Source organism: Euleptes europaea, chromosome 18, assembly GCF_029931775.1.
Source record: "Euleptes europaea isolate rEulEur1 chromosome 18, rEulEur1.hap1, whole genome shotgun sequence".
NCBI lineage: Eukaryota > Metazoa > Chordata > Lepidosauria > Squamata > Sphaerodactylidae > Euleptes > Euleptes europaea.
The window spans coordinates 5,808,120-5,826,495 of record NC_079329.1 but is presented as its reverse complement, the minus strand read 5'-3'; the positions used below and the strand labels follow the sequence as shown (position 1 = coordinate 5,826,495).

The following is an 18,376-nucleotide window of genomic DNA, read 5'->3' as shown; positions in this document are numbered from 1 at the left end:
TTTCTGTTGCCCAAACACTAGTTCTGGTGAGTCTTTTGTTAGGAACTGGTACACAAGAGGTCTCACAATAAATAATCATTATCTTCAGAACTACCCTGTATCATTGTTTCAGTGCCCTAGGATAAATCAGTGCATGGGTCACACTTGGATTTCTGATATCTATTCACCTTCCCTTTTTGTAAAGTATCTTAACTTTAGGCCTTTTGGCTAAGATCAAGTGTAGTAAAGTATCTCTAAGAAGTTCTCTAATTCCATCAAAAAATCTTCTTCTGTCATTCCTTTCTAGGGCTGACGGGCCTTTCGCTATGGCAGGAGACCTTTCACTGGCAGCCCTCTTTGCTTGCTGCCACTTGGAATGGTGGCGGGATAAAAAAAAAAATCCAGCAACAAGAGCAGCATTGCTAAGTCAGTTCTGGGGACAACCCAGAAATTATGTGGGGTAGCTCTAGGAATCATCAGAAACTCTACGGTTAACCACAGAGTTTCCATCAATTCCTGGAACTACCCTATGTCACTTGCAGATTTTTCCTCAGAAGTGACTTAATGATGCTGCTGATGTCATGCCCCCAGTGCCCCTACCCCCAACCCCCATTGCCTGTTGTCAGGCTTGGCCTGTCCACGCTATTCCTTTCACTCAGTGGTTATTTTTCATCCCTCCTACTCCTCCAATAACTTAAATATTTCATGGTCTTTCTTAAAAGGGGCCATATTTGGTTCTGTACTCAGCCAAATTTGGCTCCAGAGCTAATAGGTGGCAACCCCATCTTTTGAGCCAATTTTAAGGCTCTTAGCTTTATTTTGGGTTGTGTTATGCCTGCCACTGTCAATCTGTAGCTTCTAGTGCAAATAGCAGCAAATCAGGAGATAATCTGGGCCAGGATGTCCCAATTGTATTTAGTTCAGGTAGAACAATGCCTGTTACTGTCCTGAAGCCTGTGGGCACTTTTGAGGCTCCTAGCTTTAGTTCTGGATGCATCAGTGCACATATTTGCTCAATATGTCCTTTTAAAACTAGGATTGATTTATATTATATTTCTATTACAATAAATGGAGCCATTTATCCATCCACCCATATATCCGTCCATCTTTGTGATTCTGTGGTGCTCGTAACTCATCAGAAAATGAAGCCAGGAGTCTCAACATTGGCAAACAGTTTTAGGATGACCATGGGAGTTGCAGTGCCAAACACAATGACGACTGAAAAATCCTGGACCATGTAACCCCCAAGAAAGAACTCCCCTCCATTTTTCCAATGGAAGCCATGATTTACTGTGGAAAACATAACTCATCCAGAAACTAAGCTAGGAGCCTCAAAATTGGCCACCGTTTTCTGGAAGATGATGGGAGAAGCCCCTGAATGTCATCTGTAGTGGAAGCCAAATTTGCCTTTGGGAGAAACAACTCATCCTAAATAATCATCCATGTCTGTTCTCTCAGGTGTCAGTTATCTCTGCCAAGCAAGTGTCTCCTCCCCATGAGGAATGAATGCTTGCATGCCATGGTATTTTCTTTAAGTTTTAGAAATCTATCCAGATCTTTTCAGGTTGAAAAGGTTTTTAATTGATCACCAGGACTACATTAGTTATTTATCTATCAGTAGGTAGAGATCTATCAGTAGGTAGAGATCTTTTTCATAGTCTGCCACCTTTCCCCTCCCTTCAGATGAGAAAGATCGCATACTTTCATTATATTATTAACATATAATGTAGCCCACACTACATATCAAAATAGAGCCGGTGTCTCTTTTCCATAGAAGTAACAGAAAGAAGGCATATCACCATATAGTGCGAGATATTATCTCTTTCTCCTTATTAACTGTTCCTTGTTGTTTAACTCAGGTCTCAATAAAATAATGTAGCACTTGGGGAAAAAGATACAACCCAGTAACCCGGCACTGGAGGCTAAGACAGAGAAGATCTCCACAGCTACCATGTATTTCCCTTTGGTGCTCAGGTAGGTTGGAACAAAAGATAACCAAACACTGCAAAACACAATCATACTGAAGGTGATGAACTTGGCTTCGTTAAAATTGTCCGGTAACTTCCTGGCAAAGAAAGCCATAGTTAAGCATATGAGAGACAGAAGTCCTATGTAGCCCAGGACAATATAGAACATGATAAGAGACCCTTCATTACATTTTACTATGATCTCTTCAGTGAGAGATTGCAGCTCAAAATCTGGAAATGGAGGAGAGGTTCCTAACCACAACAGACAAATCACTGCTTGAATGAGGGAACAGGAAAAAGCAACGGAGTTGGTTAGCTTTTTCCCCACCCACTTCCTCATGCTGGACCCTGGCTTGGTAGCCATGAAGGCTACAACCACAGTGATGGTTTTGGCTAACACACAAGACACCGCCACTGTGAAGATGACGCCGAAAGCAGATTGCCGGAGGAAGCAGGTCACCTTGTTTGGTTCTCCAAGGAAAAGCAAAGAGCAGAGGAAGCAGAGCAAGAGGGAAGTCAGGAGAGCATAGGTGATATCTCTGTTGTTGGCCTTGACTATGGGGGTGTCTTTGTACTTAATGAAAGTTGTGAGAATCAAAGTTGTGACCAGGAAACAAGACACAGCAATGGAAGCCAAACTGATCCCTAAAGTTTCTTCATAAGATAGAAAATTCATTTTCTTGGGAAGACATTGATCGTGGTTCCTGTTTGGATACTCATCTTCTGGACAGCTGATGCAATTGTCCATGTCTGAAAAAAAAGAGGAAAAGGGAACACCCCAGAATGAATAAACTTGCAACTCAGGACTGATCCCCAACATTGTAGTGGCTTTCAACGTTAAGTCAAGTAAGTTGCTGGCTCTGGTTGGAGAAGGTGACCAAACTTCATTTGGGACAGAGGGTAAAGGCTGTCTACTCCTTCTAATTCATCAGAAAAAAAAATGCTGCTGCAGTCATCTTGTTTGGGGGCTTCCCAGAGGCACCTGGTTGGCCACTGTGTGAACAGACTGCTGGACTTGATGGACCTTGGTCTGATCCAGCATGGTCTTTCTTGTATTCTTATGTTCTTATGATGACCTTTCTAGGAATATTCAACTTTCCTAAAGATAAATTCACAAATGTCACTTGATTTCTCATCCTTCGTGACCCATAAGTGAAAACGCAGCATGGGAAAGCATAGGGTTTGAGTTAATTGGCTTCCCCAGTTTTCAAACCACGCCTACAAATACTCTAACATTTTCCCCAGTGTTGCATGAACTCTAGTTGATCAGTGGTCTGTGTATCAGGGCTGGACTATGTTACCTACCCTTCTGCCTTGAAATCTTCCCTGTAGGGCACAGAGAACAACCATAGCAGCAAAATTTCTCCCCTTCTTTTTTCTTCATTTGAGAACCAGGGTGGCAGTGTGGGTTACACTCCGAAAGAGGTGGCACCTATCCAAAAATGTCAAAGAAATTGGAGATGTGAGCAGCATGGCCTGTTTTTATTATTAACCTGTGCTGTACCAAGAAAGAAAGAAACCCATGTGGTGGTCCAATACTGGCAAGAAAAAGAAAATGAGTTGGTTTTTACGTGCTGACTTTCTCTACCTTTTATGGAGAATCAAACCGGCGTACAATCTCCTTCCCTTCCTTTCCCCACAACAGACACCTTGTGAGGTGGGTGGGGCTGAGAGAGTTCAGAGAGAACTGTGACTGGCCCCAGGTCACCCAGCAGGCTTCATGTGTAGGAGTGGAGAAACCAACCCAGCTCACCAGATAAGAGTCCACTACACACGTGGAGGAGTGGGGAATCAAACCTGGTTCTCCAGATTAGAGTCCACCGCTCCTAACCACTACACCACGCTGGCTCATACGTATTAACAGCTACAAGCATATTTTGAACAATAAAGCTATGAGGATACTTTCTGGATACCCCCCCCGCCCCAAAAATTAAAATTCTATTCAATTTCTGAGTAAATATTGGGGATCTGGGAAAAGAAATGCCAAGCCCAGAGGCTTCTCCCATGAAACTAGTATAGCCAATGGGTTGCCAGTTGATACCTGCCAAGAAATGTTCTCTTAGTTCCCTGACAAATCCATCACATTCTAATCAATGCATGGAGAATACTTCACAGTGCTTCAGATGTATATCAAATTATTTTCTACAATTTTGAGGAAGAGATATACTCAGTACTCCAATGTATTACCAACTAATGAGACACAGGAGTCAGTTTATGCAACAAAGGACAGTTCTGCTCTCCATAATCTCTCATCTAGAGAATACAGTGGGTCCAGGAATGTTTAAGCATCCACACCTGGTCAAAGCCGGTTTGCCATGCAATTAAATCCTCATGAACAATCAGTTCTTTCCCATCAAGAGCTGTGGGATCCAATCGTCCAAGTTTTACTCTAACAAAGGACCTGTTCGGGAATGTGACCAGGTTCATGATATCAAATACTTCCTCCACTTCCCTGTCGCTGTTAAAAGATACCTTTTCTCCTGCTGAGTTGTTAAATGCATTGCCTTGAAGAAAAGGGTGGAGCTGGATGAAAGAGATAGATGAATAAATAAATGTTTAACATGAAGCTGGATTCTTCATTCTGAGATTTTTGCTGTCACATCTTCATACGCTTCTTTCTACTGAAAAATATGGCTACTTCGCTGTGGTAGAAGACTGAAAATGTGTACCATGTCTCAATAGCACAGCATATCTTCAGCATGCAATCAGTCTGGTGGTAGATGATATGAAATATCTCTTCCTTAGATCCCAGAGAGCTATTCTCGACCAGAGCAGACAAAACAGACCTTGCGAAGTCAACTGTCAGAATATTGTCGAAGGCTTTCACGGTCAGAGTTCATTCGTTCTCGTAGGTTATCCACAGTTACACAGCCCGGATAACCTACGAGAACCAATCAACTGTCAGACTTCATATAAAATACCCGTCTGTGTTCATAGCTTTTTTGTTTTTGCTTTGTGTGTGTGTTAAGACTTAAATTCTAGAAGAAAACACAAATTCCAAAACATTGTCTATGGGCAATGTGTACAACATAATTCCACATGTGCTCACTGTGCATGCTGGACGCCCTCCCATCTAGTACTAATTTATTTATTTATTTACTTTATTTATAGTTGTCTCAAGGCGGTTTACGCAGTGCAAATCAAAGCAATCAATGAAATGTGACCTCTAATAAGCAAAGTAACTGGACTAGGATTATAGAAATTTGAAACAAAGCGAAAAAGCATTAGACATGATATGCTACACAGTGCAAAAAAGTGGTATTATATAAGACAATGCAGAGGGCGTAGGCTAATACGCAGCTGTAATGATACTATACTATACATTGTCCTCTAGTCCTCAGGTAGTCTTTGTGAAGAGCACCTTCCTGAAACATTCCACAGTATTATAGCCCTATTATCCATGCATATATGTGCTGTCAAGTCACAACTCACTTATGGAGACCCCAATAAGGGGCTTTCAAGGAAACAAAGAACTGCCCTTGCTTTCCTCTGCAGAGCTTTCCCTCCCAGCCAAGTATCAACCCTGCTTAGCATCCAAAATCTGATGAGACCAATGCGGCCTTCCATCCCATCGCCATATTGCCTTTATAGAGAATGTGTTCCTGAACAATTCTGTTTTAAATGGTGTGTGGAAAGATAGATGTGCGAGATACTTCCTGACCTCCTCAGGCAGGCCATTCCATTACCTGCCAAGGATGAAGAACTTGAAATCCATTTCTTTTGCCACGCCGTCTACCTTTAAAGTATGATGGAGATGAGGACATGGTGTTCAAGGCATGTGCTGCGGCATGGACAGCATTGTAGATGCTATAGCTATGACCACTGATATCCATTTCAAAAACTGTGCTCGCCAGGCTTTCCAGCTTCCCAGTACAGGCATCATCGACTTCTGCGGACTCCTTGCCGTCCACAACCGTGCAGTCAAATGCTTGCTCCCAGAAGTACTTGAGCAAGCTATTTTTTTCATCCCTGTAAGGTTTAATGCCTTGAAGAAATGTACGGAAACCTTGAAGTTCATTTGAGTGGACTGTGAAAGAGATCGCCCCGTGGAAAAAACGGAAATCCCACAGTCTTTCCATGCCTGTTAGGACAAAATTGACCTGGACAGTTAAAATCCATACTTTGCTGAATGTATAATCAGCTGCGAGATGCCCCATAAAAAGATAAGCATTCAATAGTATAAATGACCTTGAATCTCCATAGAGGATAAATGTACTGATTTTTCTGTCTATGAAATGTATATTCATGGATGCAAGTATGTAACTAAAATCATCAAGACTATCGGTTTGTACTTGATGGGGGATTCGTTCAGTGAAAGCCAAGCAGATTCCATTCTGGGAAAGCAATGTCTCCAGTTTCTGTAAGAAACGTTCTCCACTGTTACTGTGTACAGCAAGGAGCCCCACCCAAGTCCATCCAAAATGGAGTAGTATGTGAAGAATCCCGCTGTACTGCCGGTCTTCATTTGGGACCATGTGGTAAAAAGAAACATCTCTGCCCTCACTCTCCTCTGAGGCAAATGAACCATAGGTGAGCTATGAGGAAACAGACAGATATTTCAGAGATGTGTAGAGAAATAATTTCTTTTATTATTGCTTCTTGTGATGAGCCCTGGAGGGTAGGCGGCATGGGGTAGCCCGGTCTCAGAAGCTAAACAGGGTCAGTACTTGGAAAGGAGAACACCAAGGAAGACTCTGCGATGGCAAACCACCCCTGCTTCTCTCTTGCCTTGAAAGCCCCTTGCTGGGGTTGCCGTAAGTCGGCTGCAACTTGACGGCACTTTACACACAAACCAATGAGCTCTATCAGTGCCAGTCATAGGAGGTTTTTGGCCCTGCCAAATGATTTGCAAAGTGCAATCTGGGTTTAGCAAAGTTACAGATGAATTTGCAGGGAAATAGTCATAAGACACATTACTTGTAAAAGCTTTTTTTTTTCCAACAGGTTAATTCTGCCAAGGGAAGGATTTAGGTTTGGCCCCAAACTCCTTTACCTCCTTCAGATGCATCAAATGAGAACAGAATGAGAAGAGTAGACAGAATTACGGATCTCGTTTTTGGGGAAATCCCAGTACCCTTTACACGCATCCTACCTGTGGAATTTTGAAGCGTTCCAAGATGTCTGCCATATAGAAGGAGCTCTCCGAGTCAAGCGCCCCGATGACAGCAATGAGATTTTTCTGGGTGCCACATCTGTAGTTGGGGACAAAATGGTGTGATTTGAACAGCAGCTCCAAAGTCGCCTGATAGGTCATCTTCTCATCACAGTAATTCTCATAGATGTGGAATCCTAGAGTCTCATTGGACAAGAGGAGGGGATTCTCATTGATCTCTTTTATAGCAAATGCCAAGGCCAGGACGTGCTGGTAGAAATTCATAATTGACCTGTCAAGGGGGTGGAATGTTCTTTTAGATTATAATTCAACACTGCCCTTCATCATTTTATTATAATATTGCTTTACTCTGAATTTGATTTATATCGCTCTACATAAAGATTGTTTTAAAAAGAAAAATATTTTTTAAAAAATATATACATCTTTTTATTAAAAGGTTTTTAGGATACAGTTTTAAAAAGGGAAGTGGGAAAGGGGGTCATTTAGTATAAAATTATCTACTCCGAGCCTTAACAAAAAATAATATTAACAAACATAGATTATGAAATTACTGTATCAAAATCAGATCTTATTCTTTGGCCTAAATCGTCCCGAAACTCTTTCAACTAACTTGTAAAGACACTCAGTAGTTCATTCAAAAAGTAGTCCTAGGGACCTCTTATTTTCTTCAAATACGCTAAACATGCCCTATTCTTGGTACATCATTATATACTCTCTACACATTCCAACTGCTTTTCTAGAATATTTTTATATACTATACGCATGAAAATCATATACTGAACATACTTTACACTTCTTGCATCCTAAAATATTCTTACTACAAATTTCATCTGCTAATCTAAATAGTTTTCTATTTGGTATTTGCATAGTAATCGCTCCATATAAAGATTGTTTTAAAAAGAAAATTATTGATGCTTCTGATCTAACATATGTCTTACCAAATAACATTATTCATACTGTAGAACAGCAATATTTATGATGGGCTTTGACTCCCTTAAAATTCTACCTTGCACCCAACCAAATGTTCTCTCTCCTGAGAAAGCATATGCAAATGTCAATTCTTACACTATAAGAGCTGCTATAGATTCTTTTACTGGTTTTGCCTTGCTTGGATGCAGTTTTTTGACCATTAGTCTGGAAGGACCATCAGAGGGTTCAGTGATCATCTGCTTGGCATGCAGAAAGGCCCAGGTTCTACGGTATTTTTGGCATCTCCAGTCAAAAGGACCAGGCTGTGGGTCAAGAGAAAAATTTCTGCCTGAGACCCTGGAGAGCTGCTGCCAGATAATACTAACCTTGATGGACCAAAGGTATGCTTCAGTATAAGGCAGTGTCATATATGCATACGTAAAGTGCAATCTGCATCAAAGACACCAATGTATCTTCAGTGTAAAAATGCAGGGTTCAATTTTGTAACATCTACCCTGATGAAGAGTTCTGACAAACAGGAAAGTGTGTAACATTTTTGAGTCAGTGTAGCTGGCCCCAAGAAAGTTATTACTTGGACAGAACATTGCTTTGAATTTTTATTATTGTTCCAATATGGCTGCAAATCCCTTTTGGGTTATTGTTCTTGCCAAAGATGGATGATCCAAAGCTGTTGAAAGAAAACGCAGAGACCATCTTCTATTTTTACTAAGCTTACTAACCACATCTCATCAGATCTCGGAAGCTAAGCAGGGTTTGACCCTGGTGAGTACTTGGGTGGGAGACCACCAAAGAAGTCCAAAGCTGCTAATGCTGAGGCAGGCAATGATAATCCATGTCTGAACATCTCTTGTCTTGAAAAACCTACAGGATTGTCATAGGTTTGCTTTGACTTGATGGCACTTTCCCCCAAGTAACATGTACAGAGTCCGAGGTTTTGCTAAGATGCACCTATAGTGTGTAAGAAAACTTGTCCTTGTTGAACTTGTTGAGAGCCAGTGAGGTGTAGTGGTTAAGGGCAGTGGACTCTAATCTGGAGAACAGGGTTTGATTCCCCACTCTCCCTCATGAGCAGCAGACTCTAATCTGGTGAACCAGGTTGGTTTCCCCACTCCTCCACATGAAGCCTGCTGGGTGACCTTGTGCTAGTCACAGTTCTCTCCGGACTCCAGACCCTCTCAGCACCACCTACCTCTCTGTTGTGGAGAGAGGAAGGGAAAGTGATTGTGTACCAGTCTGAGATTCCTTAAAAGGTAGAGAAAATCAGGGTACAAAAACTATTCTTCTTCTTCTTCTTCTTCCATTTCACCCTGATTCCTACATTTAGTTTCTGCCTTTCATGGAACTGGCTCTAGTCCATAAAAGCTAAAGCCGGAAAACAGTTCTGTTAGTCTTTAAAGTGCTCCTGGACTCCTGTTTATTTTTCTTGGAAGGGACTAAAAGAACGACACCTCTGCAAACTTACGGTAGGGGAGCGGTGATGCTTACTCTGAACTCTCAAGCCATTCCCATTCTGGATGCTCGCCCTTAGTGGGCGTATGGTAGTGATAAAGCATCTGAGATACAATCCCACCAATGAGGATGTCCCCCGGCTGGTACCACTGAGGAAGAACAGGGAGAGGATTGAATGTAGGGTATTTTGCACCATCGATTTGGTACACAAGTGGAGGCAGCAGCAGCAATACCATGAGTCTCATCATCCTTCCAGCAGTGCTCCTTTCTAGGCACGGACTCTCCTGTGTTGTTTTACTGCACCATCATGATGTGCCCATTTCAGGTGGGGGTCCTGCTTTATCAAAAGGGGAACTCGTCATCCTTCCTTTTCCACTTTGCCTCACTTACAAACGCGTGCCTCGGATATCTGCTAATTCTGCAAATTCGCTAAGAGCAAATCGGTTTTATCAACACAAGATGCAAAACACCAAACAAACCGGGCCCTGCCTAGTTGTATTTCCCAGCTCATAATAGTAAAGAAGGAGGATTTTTACCAACACGTACAAGCTGGTTAATGGATGGGTTGCTTGCACTTTCTAAAAAGCCACCTGAGATTCGGTCAGAACGAACAAATTACAATGATTTGGGCAATTCCAGCGGGAAATGATTGCCTCCGCCAAGTTTGCTCTGAGCAACTCCACTGCTAAGATACAGGGTCTCTCTCTCTCTCTCTCTCTCTTTTTTTACCAATTCTAACCTTAGGTCACCTCTGTTACTCAGTGGGACACTGAGAAAAAGTGGCTTTGAGATTTCCAGGGTGAGGAACACCAACAACAAAATTAGGCCCAAACAAAACCATCAGGTTGGCTGGGATTGGAGGAAGGCCTACATATTTTAGACATGGCCTCAACTTGTTAAGGATGGGAATTCAAATAGCAGCTAAGTAAAACACAGTCTAAGCATTTCCAATAGTTTTTACAGTGGAATCCTAAGAATACTTTCCTGGGAGTAAGCCTTTTTGAGTACATCTGGGTAGATCTGGTTAGGATTGCTCTTTTACAGTGCAACCCTATGAAGCATTACCATTGATTTCAATGGCTTTAGACTGGAGTAACTCGGCGTAGCATTGCCCTGTTAGTGTAGTTATTGTGACAATTGGAAAGAATAACAGAATCATAGAATCTTAGTGTTGGAAGGTACCACCAGTGACCCCTACTCCATGCCTAGATGCTGGCCAAGTTGCCCTCTCTCTCATGACATGCCTAAAGTTATAGAATCAGCATTGCTGACAGATGCCCGTCTAGCCTCTGCTTAAAAACCTCCAAGGAAGGAGAGCTTACCACCTCTTGAGGAAGCTTGTTCCACTGAGGAACTGCTCTGTTAGATAATTGTTCCAAATGTCACCACTTTGGGGTCAAGAAGCAATTTCCCTCAAGGACAGATTGGCCAGGGATCCAGGAGGATTTTTTTTTGCCATCTTCTGGGCATGGAATAGGGGTCATTGGGGATGTAGGGGGGAGGATAGTTGTGAATTTCCTGCATCATGCAGGGGGTAGGACTAGCTGACCCTTGTGGTCCCTTCCAACTCTATGATTCTATGTGTCCATGGCCAAACGGAGGTTGCATAGCTGAGACACTTGCCTGTCATAAGATCAGTGCTGTTCTTGTCAATCACCTGATAAGAAATGAGGTGAATCTCCCTGTTCCCCACCCCCACCTGCCCCCCGGTCTCCTGTTGTATTTAAGACTACTGGCATTTTATCTCCAAGGCGCTGGAAGTAAGTGGGCATGAGGAAATACATTGGTGGGTTCCATGTGGCAGGTCGCTGCTTTTCTTGATTATCTGCTGTTACTGGACTATTGTTCAATTGTGCTTCATAAATTTGTTTGATTCACAACTCTAAGCATGAATGTGTGTGGTTTGTGTTGGTCTCACTAGAATCCTCAACCCCTCCCCCATAGAAATTAGAACACTTCTTGTCACAAGTAGAAGCTATCAATCATCTAATATGTTTAGTCCTCCAGCCCCCACAAAAATGTCTCTTCTTTTACTGTACGAAAGTTAATAATCACAGCCATTCCCATGGCGACATCACTGGCAAATTAAAGCAATAACTTCTATTAAAAAGGAGGGGGGGAAGTATATTAAGTAAATATGTCTACTGACTGACAAGCCAGTCATGAATAATAAGGAGTGATAAACACTCTTTAATTTTTAGAAGACAAGCCATTTCTTTTTAGGCATCAAACTGATCAACATTATCTGGATAACCATTATAATCAGCAGTAGATATACCTATTCCCTTTTTTGATATTCCAAGACAGGTACATTTGCCCCACCGTTCAGCTGGGATAGATCACCCTTTGGCATATATGGTAGCCGAAGCTGGTGTCCCTCCTCCATAGAAACCAAAGGAAAAATACATATCACAGGACCATTGGGAGTCTTTATTTCTTTCTCCTAATTAACTGCTCCTTGTTGTTTAACTCAGGTCTCAGCAAAATAATGTAGCACTTGGGGAAAAAGATACAACCCAATAACCCTGCACTGGAGGCTAAGACAGAGAAGATCTCCACGGCTACCATGTATTTCCCTTTGGTGCTCAGGTAGGTCAGAACAAAAGTCACCCAGACACTGCAAAACACCAGCATGCTGAAGGTGATGAACTTGGCTTCGTTAAAACTGTCTGGCAACTTCCTGGCAAAGAAAGCCACAGTCAAACTTACAATGGACAGAAGTCCTATGTAGCCCAGGACAATATAGAACATGATGAGAGACCCTTCATTACATTTTACTATGATCTCTTCAGTGAGAGATTGCAGGTCAAAATCTGGGAATGGGGGAGAGGTTCCTAACCACAACAGACAAATCACTGCTTGAATGAGGGAACAGGAAAGAGCAATGGAATTAGTTAGCTTTTTCCCCACCCACTTCCTCATGCTGGACCCTGGCTTGGTAGCCATGAAGGCTACAACCACTGTGATGGTTTTGGCCAAGACACAAGACACCGCCACTGTGAAGATGATGCCAAAAGCTGATTGCTGAAGGAAGCAGGTCACCTTGCTTGGTTCTCCAAGGAAAAGCAAAGAGCAGAGGAAGCAGAACAAAAGGGAGACCAGGAGAGCGTAGGTGATATCTCTGTTGTTGGCCTTGACTATGGGGGTATCTTTGTACTTAATGAAAGTTGCGAGAATCAAAGTTGTGACCAGGAAACAAGACACAGCAACGGAAGCCAAACTGATCCCTAAAGTTTCTTCATAAGACAGAAAATTCATTCTCTTGGGAAGACACTGATCGTGGTTCCTGTTTGGGTACTCATCTTCTGGACAGCTGATACAATAGTCCATGTCTGGAAAAAAAAGAGGAAAAAGGAACACCCTAGAATGAATACACTTGCAGTTCAAGACTGATCCTCAACACAGTAGTGGCTGACAATGTTAAGTCAATATGGTTGTCAATTCAGGTTGGTGAAGGTGACCTAACTTCATTTGGGACAGAGGGTAAAGGCTATCTGCTCCTTCAAACTCATCAGAAAAACAATCCTTTAATTAGTTTTTCATGACTGTTTGTTTCCTGTGTTTGATAAGCTCAGGAGGCCTTCAAAAATGCTGGATGGATCTTCATGGGTTCCGATGACCAATCTAGGCCTGTCTACTAGTTTGCCCAGCCATTCATAGATGCTGACTGTAGCAGTGGTGCTTGCTTCTGGTGCCACCATAGCTTGTCTCTCAAGTCAGCCGAAGGCTCCATCAGTAGGAGCAAACAACCTTCTCAAAAAGGACCGATCTGCATTATCCAACCCAAGATGTCTAGTTGCACAGAATGAGCTAACTGCTGGCCCCCTATGCAGTTCTTGATGGCCCTGTGTCTCTCAAGAAGAAAATTTGGGTGAGGGGGCCAGCAGGCTACAATGGGAAGGAGAAGTAGGATGCAGCAGGAGATGGACAGTTGTATAGGTGCCCCTGGGCATTCCTTGGGAACGGAGTCTAACAAACAGGGCCATAGAATAGTCTCTGAGGCAGCAAGGTGTGAGCGCACATCCGACTCAGCATGCGTTGATTACTGCACGCTGCTTTTCTGAGTGCTTTTGTTTTGGTCCTCATGGCAACATAGTAAAGAGTTCTGCAAAATCCTCGGCACAAGTTATGGCACCTAGAAAACTGGAGATGTAGCTGTAGCTCATGGTTACACAGATACTGGGCGTTAAAGAGGAAGTACGACCTGCAGACTCAGTGAGCAACCAAGAAAACGATGACCTCTTTAGGAATCCTCACCTTTCCTAAAGATAAATTCACAAATGTTGCTAGATTTCTCAGCCTTCATGGCCCATAAATGAAAATGCAGCTTGAGAAAGCACAGGAGTTGATTGGCTCCCCCAGTTTTCAAATCACACCTACAAATTCTGTAACATTTGGCCCCAGTGTTGCAGGCTTAAGAGGTAGGTGCATGAACTCTAGTTGATCAATGGCCTGACTATCAGGGTTGGGCTATGTTACCTACCCTTCTGCCTCGAAATCTTCCCTGTAGGGCACAGAGAACAACCATAGCAGCAAAATTTCTCCCCTTCTTTTTTCTTCATTTGAGAACCAGGGTGGCAGTGTGGGTTACACTCCGAAAGAGGTGGCACCTATCCAAAAAGTAAAGAAATTGTAGATGTGAGCAGCATAGCATGATTATTAACCTGTGCTGTACCAAGAAAGAAAGAAACCCATGTGGTGGTCCAATACTGGCAAGAAAAAGAAAACGAGTTGGTTTTTATGTGCTGACTTTCTCTACCTTTTAAGGAGAATCAAACAGGCTTACAATCTCCTTCCCTTCCTCTCCCCACAACAGACACCCTGTGAGGTAGGTGGGGCTGAGAGACTCAAAGAGAGCTATGACTTGCCGAAGGTCACCCAGCTGGCTTCATGCGTAGGAGTGGAGAAACCAACCCGATTCACCAGATTTGAGTCCATCACTCATGTGGAGGAGTGGGGAATCAAACCCACTTCTCCAGATTAGAGTCCACCACTCCTAACCACTACACCACGCTGGCTCATATGTATTAACAAGTACAAGCATATTTTGAACAATGAAGCTATGCTTTCTGGATACTTTCTGGATACTTCCCCCCCCCCGCCCAATTCTGTTCATTTTCTGAGTAAATATTGGGGATCTGGGAAAAGAAATGCCATGCCCAGCAGCTTCCCCATGAAACTAGTACAGCCAATGGGTTGCCAGTTGATACTTGCCAGGAACTTTACTTTACATAATAATAATAATAATAATAATAATAATAATAATGATGATGATGATGATGATGATGATGATGATGATGATGCCAGCCAAGAAGTGTTCTCTTTCTTCCCTGACATATCCATCACATTCTAATCAATGCATTGGAAATACTTCACAGTGCTTCTGATGTATGTCAAATTATTTTCTATGATTTTTGACAAAGAGATATACTCAGTACTCCAACGTATTACCAACTCATGAGTCACAGGAATCAGTTTATGCAACAATGGTCAGTTCTGCCCTCCATAATCTCTCATCTAGAGAATACAGTGGGTCCAGGAATGTGTAAGCATCCACACCTGGTCAAAGCCGGTTTGCCATGCAATTAAATCCTCATGAACAATCAGTTCTTTTCCATCAAGAGCTGTGGGATCCAATCGTCCAAGTTTTGTTCTAACAAAGGACCTGTTTGGGAATGTGACCAGGTTCACAATATCAATTACTTCCTCCACTTCCCTGTCACTGTTAAAAGATACCTTTTCTCCTGCTGAGTTGTTAAATGCATTGCCTTGGAGAAGTGGGTGGAGCTGGTTGAAAGCGAATAAATACATGTTTAGCATGAAATTGGATTTTTCACTCTGATATTTTTACTGTTACATATTTATGCACTTTTTTCTAGACACAACCAAAAAAATACCACTACTTTGCAGCTATAGATGACAGAAAATTTGTACCATGTCTCAATGGCACAGCATATCTACCACCATTTCTGGTGATAGAGGATATGAATTAGCACTTCCTTAGATCCCAGAAAGCTACTGTCGATCAGAGCAGACAAAACTGACCTTGAGACGTCAACTTTCTGACCTCATACAAAAGAACTGTCTGTGTTCATAGTTTTTGTTTTGTTTTGTTTTTGTTAAGGCTTGAAGTCTTGAAGAAAACACGAACTCCAAAACATTGTCTATGGACAATGTGTTCAACATAATTCCACATGTGCTCACTGTGCATGTTGGACGCCCTCCCACCTAGTACTAATCTATCAATTTATTTACTTTATTTATAGTTGCCTTTCTCAATGAGACTCGAGACGGGTTACACAGAGCAAATCAAAGCAAAGTAATTGGACTAGGATTACAGAAATTTGAAACAAAGACACTATATGTTATATAATATAAAAAAGGTATTACATAAGTAGAAAATGCCGTGGGGGTAGGATAATATATAGAGGTAATGCATACTATACCCTGACCTGGATGGCCCAGGCTAGCCTGATCTCATCAGATCTCAGAAGCTAAGCAGGGTCAGCCCTGGTTAGTATTTGGATGGGAGACCACCAAGAAATGCCAGGGTTGCTGTGCAGAGGAAGGCACTGGCAAACCATCTCTGTTAGTCTCTTGCCTGAAAACCCCAAAAGGGGTCGCCATACGTCAGCTGTGACTTGATGGCACTTTGCACACACGGAATGCATACTATACACTGTACTCTAGTCCACAGATATTCTTTGTGAAGTGCACCTTCCTGAAAGATTTCATTGTAATATAGCCCTATTATGCACTCATATATGTGCCCTCAAGTCGCAACTGACTTTTGGAGACCCCAGCAAGGGGCCTTCAAGGAAACTGAGATCTGCCCTTGCTTTCCTCTGCAGAACTTTCCTTGGGTGTCTCCCCATCAAGGACCAACCCTACTTAGCATCCAAAATGTGATGAGATCCATGCCACCTTCCATCCCATCACCACATTGCCTTTATAGAGAATGTGCTCCTGAACAATTCTGTTTTAAACGGTGTGTGGAAAGACAAATGTGCAGGATCCTTCCTGTCTTCCTCAGGTAGGCCATTCCATTACCTGCCAAGGATGAAAAACCTGAAATCCATCTCTTTTGCCGTGCCTTCTTCCTCTAAAGTATGATGGAGATGAGGACATGGTATGCAAGGCGTGTGCTGCGGCATGGACAGCACTGTAGATGCTATAGCTGTGACCACTCATGTCCATTTCGAAAACTGTGCTGGGCAGGCTTTCCAGCTTCTCCTTCCCAGTACAGGCATCATCGACTTCTGCGGACTCCTTGCCGTCCACAACCGTGCAGTCAAATGCTTGCTCCCAGAAGTACTTGAGCAAGCTATTTTGTTCATCCCCATAAGGTTTTATGCCTTGAAGAAATTTACGGAAACCTTGAAGTTCATTTGAGTGAACTGTGAACGAGATTGCCCCGTGGAAGAAATGGAAATCCCACAGCCTTTCCATGCCCGTTAGGGCAAAATTGACCTGGACGGTTAAAATCCATACCTTGCTGAATGTATTCTCAGCTGCGAGAGGCCCTATAAAAAGATAAGCATTCAGTACTATAAATGATCTCGAATCTCCATAGAAGATAAATGTACTGGTTATTTTGTCTAGGAAATGTTTATCTATGGATGCAAGTATGACATTGAAAGCTTCATGACTATCCCATTGCACTTGGTGGGGGATTCTTTCAGCGAAAGCCAAGCAGATTCCATTCTGGGCAAGCAACGGCTCCAATTTCTGTAAGAAACGCTCTCCACTGTTATCGTCCACAGCAAGGAGCCCCACCCATGTCCATCCAAAATGGAGCAGCAAGCGAAGAATCCCGGTGTAGTGCCGGTCTTCATTTGGGACCATGTGGTAAAAAGAAACATCTCTGGTCTCACTCTCTTCTGAGGCAAATGAACCATAGGTAAGCTATGAGGAAACGGACAGATATTTCAGAGACAAATTGACAGAGAATTTCTTTTATTGTGGCGTCTTGTGATGAGCTCTGGTGGGAAGGCATGGTATCGCCCGCTCTCGTCAGATCTCGGAAGCTAAGCAGGGTCAATACTTGGCAGGGAGACCACCAAGGAAAGCTCTGCAGAGGAAGGCGATGGCAAACCACCTCTGCTTCTCACTGGCCTTGGAAGCCCCTTGTGGATGCAAGCAATGACAAACCATCTCTGAACATCTCTTGCCTTGATAACCCTACGGGGTCGGCATCATTCAGCTGTGACTTGATGGCAAAAGACAACAGTGTGCTAGGAGCTGTACAGAACGGAGAATCAACATGTTGCTTTCCCAAAAGAGTGTGCAATCTCTGAAAAGAAACCAGGACATCACAAATAGGGCACAGTTTGGCCCACGTTAAGCATAGCTGAGTCCCACTGATTTAAGGAGAAGCTTTTCTGATGTGGGCTATGGAATGGTCTGAAATTGCCAGACCTCATCCGACCTTGGAAACTAAGCAGGGTCAGTACTGGGAAGGGAGACCACCAAGGAAGACTCTGCAGAGGTATTCAACAGCAAACCACCGCTGCTTCTCACTTGCCTTGAAAGCCCCTTGCTGGGGGTGTCAGATGTCGGCTGCAACTTGATGGCCCTTTACACACAAAGTGATGAGCTCTATATTTGCTGGAGGAATATTTAGATTCCGTGAGAGCTGAAGTCTCAGGATGTGCTTTTGATAATTAAGTAGTAAGAATCACACCTGAACAGATCCTGAGTACCAGTTTGGCTCAGTCATTAAAGTGCTAGGCTAGGACCTGGGAGACCAAGGTTTGAAACCCCACTCAACCATGGAAGCTAGTGGGGCGACCTTGGCATAGTCTCTCTCTCTCGCTCTCAAACACATACACACTCTCAGCCTAGCTTACCTCACAAAAATTGTTGTGAGGACAACATGGAGGAGAGGAGACTGATGTGAGCCGTTTTGGGTCCCCAAGGGGTACAATGAAGTAAACAA

At 43.0% G+C, this 18,376-nt stretch overlaps 2 protein-coding genes across 2 annotated transcripts; both read right to left on the bottom strand.

Moving 5' to 3' along the window:
- Window positions 1–1,794: 1,794 nt before the first annotated feature.
- On the bottom strand, window positions 1,795–9,686 carry LOC130490243 (vomeronasal type-2 receptor 26-like). Its single transcript, XM_056864067.1, has 6 exons — window positions 9,475–9,686; window positions 7,039–7,330; window positions 5,633–6,481; window positions 4,242–4,469; window positions 3,252–3,378; window positions 1,795–2,696 (listed from the first exon to the last, which is right to left on the bottom strand). The coding sequence occupies exons 1-6, from the start codon at window positions 9,684–9,686 to the stop codon at window positions 1,795–1,797; spliced, it is 2,610 nt and encodes an 869-aa protein (XP_056720045.1).
- Window positions 9,687–11,868: 2,182 nt separating this feature from the next.
- LOC130490242 (vomeronasal type-2 receptor 26-like) lies at window positions 11,869–16,887 on the bottom strand. The gene is made up of 3 exons (XM_056864066.1): window positions 16,489–16,887; window positions 13,922–14,048; window positions 11,869–12,770 (listed from the first exon to the last, which is right to left on the bottom strand). Exons 1-3 carry the CDS (start codon window positions 16,885–16,887, stop codon window positions 11,869–11,871), a joined length of 1,428 nt encoding a protein of 475 aa, XP_056720044.1.
- Window positions 16,888–18,376: the final 1,489 nt, after the last annotated feature.